The 5000-nt window shown below is 45.3% G+C and overlaps 1 protein-coding gene across 1 annotated transcript in view; it reads left to right on the top strand.

The window, feature by feature from the left end:
* Nucleotides 1-5000, top strand: part of LOC121717989 (phosphofurin acidic cluster sorting protein 2-like) — a 108429-nt gene that overhangs the window by 77198 nt on the left and 26231 nt on the right. The window contains exons 19-21 of the mRNA XM_042102715.1: nt 1791-1942; nt 3975-4065; nt 4557-4640. Of these exons, the coding sequence (XP_041958649.1) occupies nt 1791-1942; nt 3975-4065; nt 4557-4640 (327 nt within the window). The remainder of the gene's footprint in view (nt 1-1790; nt 1943-3974; nt 4066-4556; nt 4641-5000) is intronic.

Here is a 5000-nt window from a genome sequence, read left to right as displayed (position 1 = left end):
GGCTTACTCTCCCAACTCTTCCCCTCCTCTCTTCTGTTCTCTGCATCTCTTTCCCCTCCTCTCTTCTGTTCTCTGCATCTCTTTCCCCTCCTCTCTTCTGTTCTCTGCATCTCTTTCTTCCTCGCTGCACTTCTCTTCTTCTCCTCTCTCCCTCCATCCTACATCCATCCCTCCCTTCCTTCCTTCCCATCTGTTTCTCTTGACAACTTTCTGTTTCTCTCTCAATACCCCACTTCTACACACACACACACCAGGGGGAGGAAGTGGAGATATTAAAAGCTCTTCTTCCTTTTTTTCCCCCTTTCAAGCTTCCCTCTTCTCAAACACCAGTGATGTGTTTTGTTTTTTTCACTTTCTTTCCTGAGAGCAAGTGATCTGAGTCTGGGTAATTCTTGGACTGATGCAGCCACGGAGAGCTTTTCAGCCCCCGACCGGCGTTTCATTGGCCGTCGGCCGTTAGTCGTTAGCGGCCAAAATACGAGTGGACTGAGGACATAGTGAAGGAAGGCCAGATCAATGGGAGAGTAGCGACTCCACTCAGATCTCTGTCCTAATGAGGCTCATGTCCGGAGTATGGACCCTTTCAAGAGAGTTCCATTATCAGCATCATAATTGGCCCCACAAGACTTCCGTTTTAACATTCCATATGTTATCTTAATGCAGAGGAAGTAGATTGGGGCCCAAATAGAACGTTCAAGCATTGTTTTTGTTTTTATTGTTGAAAGGGTCTATAATAACGATGAACTGATTTTAAATAGTGGCCCACCAGCGGAAGCGCTTACAGAAAGGGAAGAGAGTGCTGGAGACTGCTAAGAGAGAGCCAGTGGAGTGATGAACACAAATCTTAATCTGTACTTCTGTATCATTTTTAGTAGTTGTGTAAGATGAGTTGGTTGTTCCTGTAGGTCCGTTCTCATCGGAATAAACAGCCAATCACGGGTACCGTTCAAACAGGTGCATCCAATCCAAAGTATCCTGATTAAAACACGTTTGTGTGTCTGTTCTGATTCTCCCTGAGAGGAGACGTTGATGCCGAGAACAGTTTTACAGCGCGATAATTCTGTTCTATTGTGCTGTAGGTGAAAGGCTTGTTTGCTTGGTTCCGTCAGGTTCCTTTGACTCACTGGTGTTTTTATCCGCGAGTAAATAACTCCATTGTTTCGCTGGTGATGATGACTCAGACGTTGGCCTCATTTCCAGCTTTTCCCAGAAGGCAAAACCTTCCATAAAATGGACCGTAACTCCTTTGAACTCACCACTGCACATGTCCGATGAGCAAGTTTAACCTGTATTATTATTATACGACATATGTCCGATGAACAAGTTTAACCGGTACGACACATGTCCGATGAGCAAGTTGTATTATCCCTTATGAATTAAGACTCTATAGCTTAGTGGGTGGACACATTTGTATGAGATCCAACATACTGATGAACAATGCTTCTGCTCTTTGCTCTAAATTGCTTTTGACAAAAGTAGAAAAGGTGTATGGAATTAATACATTGCCAACTGTGGGTCAACAAGGTTCAAGTGCACTTTTTAGAAAATGCGATTGAAAACCCAGAATCAAGTGAAATGTATTTCATGTTATTTTGTTTATATAAAATTATATTCAATTGTTATTTTTCTTCAAATCCTATTATTTTATAGTGTTATAAACAGGAAAATCCTAATTTGTGGACATGTCAGTTAGACCTTGCCAAGTCTACGTTGATGGTAATTTAAATGAATGTCCTTGTGTAAGAGTCTGGTCTGTGTTTTGACCTGAGCGTGTGTCTGTGGGTGTCCAGGTTCTGGACTCGGACCCGGTGGACCAGACCCAGGAGGTGGAGGAGGATCTGGACCTGCTGTACGACAGCTTGGAGGTCTACAACCAGAGCGACAGCGGCCCCGAGATGGAGGACAACGAGAGTGTCCTGAGCACCCCCAAACCCAAACTCAAGTAAGGACACACACACACACACACACACACACACACACACAGACACACAGTCACACACACAAACTCACACACACACACACACACACACACACACACACACACACACACACACACTGTGATCGGCAGACAAACACACACACACACACACACACTCTTCCACTTCACACTTTACCCTCCGGTATAAAATGTATGACCGCGTCAATGACAATTGACAATTCGTGACAATTCACTGAAATTGAAAGACTGAAAGAATTTGTTATGACACGTCAGCTTCCCAATGTGTGTCACATTCTAAAAAGCTGTTTTAGCATGAAAACAACGTCATCATAATTACTCATAATGGTAACATGGCTGATAAGTCACTCCATATTCATGACTAATGACAGAATATGTGCTGTCTGTTACATGCTCATACTGCATAAATTATCATCTCTAATCTGGTGCTTGGTACTGCTGGAACGAAGACACGTCAGCAGTTGTCTGTTTGAAAAACAATTTACTGAATTTGGCAAATTAAGTATTTGGAATTGGCACTACACCTTTAATTCCCAGGGCCTCTGAGAGGACTGATATTCCCATCACTGTTTAGCTCTAATGGGGGGAGTGTGAGTGTGTGTGCGTGTGTCTGTGCGTGCATGCACGCGTGTGTGTGCATGCGCCGTCGTCTCTTTTGTTTTGATGAGTAATAGCAGACTATGCCATCTGCTGTTTGCTGCATATTAATCTATGAGGAAGTAGAATTCATCATCTTTAATGAGCTCCATGGCATTATGAGACAGTTTTGCCAAGAAAACAAACTCTAGCCATAACATTTAGTTGTCGATGGGAGCGCAACTCTGGTGCCCTCGTGTCTTATTTAGTCTGCATATTAATAGTAAAGTTATCCAAGCACTGCTTAACATAAAACATTGATTAAAGACAACCCCATCTGGGCAGATCAGAGCTGTTTGCCCATTTGTGGAGGATTGCGTACGTATCTTACCCCTGTTGCTTCCGTGACACAAATGCGTCTTGAGTCGCTGTTTCTGGGAACTCTCGTTGCATGAACAAAGCACACACTTTTCCCGTCACGTGACCACAGCACCGCTGGCTGATTTTGTTTCTCGGCACGACACTGAATTACTTAAGACCCACTTAAGACCCACTTAAGAGCCACTTAAGAGCCACTTAAGATCGACTCATAGAGGCACTTCAGAGTCCTCCTCGTCACGACTCGCCGTGACCAAAAGTGCCGTCCAGTTTCTCGCCCCCGTTACTTTGCACGTTCGCTACAGCCGAAGTGTCCGGGCGTCAATATCGTTCAACGCCTCCTCGCCTGACCTTGAGAAACAGAATTATCGTCTCGTCTCGGCTCCATTGTCACGTCACGTCTCTGAGTCGGAGGTCGTTGCCCTGAGTAGTTGGCTGAGTAGCAGTGATGGCTGGAGCCCTGGTGATGATCTGTAATGGGCCTCCATTGAAGAGGAGTTTGAATGGAGAGCAGGGAGAAGCAATTACTGGGGGGGACATGGCTGGCGGTCATGCAAATCATTGGAAAAGGTCAACAGTACAGATTAGATTTATCTCTCTCTCTCTTATTCTCTTTCCCCCTCTCTCTCTACCTATACCCTTGTCCCTCTCCCACTCACTCTTTCTCTCTCTCTCTTTACTTCTACTCCTTTCTCTCTCTCTCTCTCTCTCTCTCTCCCCCTGTCTTTTTCTCTCTACCTTTCTCTACCTATATCTGCCTTTCTCTCTTTCTCTCTACCCATATCTCTCACTACTTCTATCTCTATCTCTTTCTCTCTCTCTCTTTCTCTCTCTCTTTCTCTTTCTTTCTCTCTTTCTCTCTTTCTCTGTCTCTGTACTGTTAGGATTGGCTCAGTAATTCTCAGCAATTAGGTTTGTGTTCTAAATGTCAGGCTCTTCATGAAGTGTGTGTGTCCTGATGTGCCGATGTGCAAGCTCACAGTCTTTTCTGTTTGTGTACCTGTGTGTGCATGTTTGCCTGTCTCTCTGTGTGTGTGTGTGTGTGTGTGTGTGTGTCCCACAGGCCCTTCTTTGAGGGCATGTCCCACTCAAGCTCTCAGACGGAGATTGGTAGCCTGCACAGCCAGAAGAGCCAGCCACGCGAGTCCTCTTCAGTAAGACACACGCACACATGCACGTGCACCTGCACACACACACACACACACACACACACACACACACACACACACACACACACACACACACACACACACACACACACACACACACATACACTCACACACATACACTCACACACAGACACACGCACACACACACACAAACACTCACATGCAGACACACACACAGACATACATTCACACGCAGACACATGGATCAAGTCAAGATGAAATGATGATGAGTTGTGATAACACTTCATAACAAGTTATTCCAAGTAGATAAATGTTTGATGGCTGTTGTTGAAAATGCATGAAGGTGATTTAGGTATGTGTGTGTTTGTGTGTGTGAGTAAATTTGAATTTGCAGACCTTTTATCTGATCTTTCATCCTGCGACAGTAGTGTGTGCGCGTGTGTGTGTGTGTGTGTGTGTGTGTATGTGTGTGTGCGTGTGTGTGAGTTTTCTCATCTTCTGCTAAATTTCCCCAGGGAGACCTGTTGACAGTAGAGAAGAGCAAATTATCTGCAGGTCGCTTCACAGATGAGAGCTCTGTCCTGGAGCCTACACCTGGGGTTAGTGTCTGTGTGTGTGTGTGTCTGTCTGTGTGTATGTGTGTATGTGTGTGTGTGTGTGTGTGTGTGTGTGTGTGTGTGTGTGTGTGTGTGCGTGTGTGCGTGCGTGTGTGTGGGGAGAGAAAGAGAGAGAGAAACTTGTATGACTGATGTTATCCAATCCATATGGGTCTTACTCAGTCGATGGCTGGCTGTACAAAGTCACTGCCCCCCTCCCTCCCTCCCTCCACTCTTTCTCCATTTCTTCTCCTCTCTTCTCTGCGTTCTCTCTCTTCTCTTTTCTCTTTTCTCCGGCTGCCCCCTCTGTCCTCCTCTTTCTCATAAATCTGATCTGTTTGTCTTCCACTCCGGCAGCTTGAT

This window comes from Alosa sapidissima, chromosome 9 (assembly GCF_018492685.1).
Source record: "Alosa sapidissima isolate fAloSap1 chromosome 9, fAloSap1.pri, whole genome shotgun sequence".
NCBI classification, from domain to species: domain Eukaryota; kingdom Metazoa; phylum Chordata; class Actinopteri; order Clupeiformes; family Clupeidae; genus Alosa; species Alosa sapidissima.
Note: the sequence above shows the minus strand (reverse complement) of the source record. Positions and strands in the feature narration are given on the sequence as shown.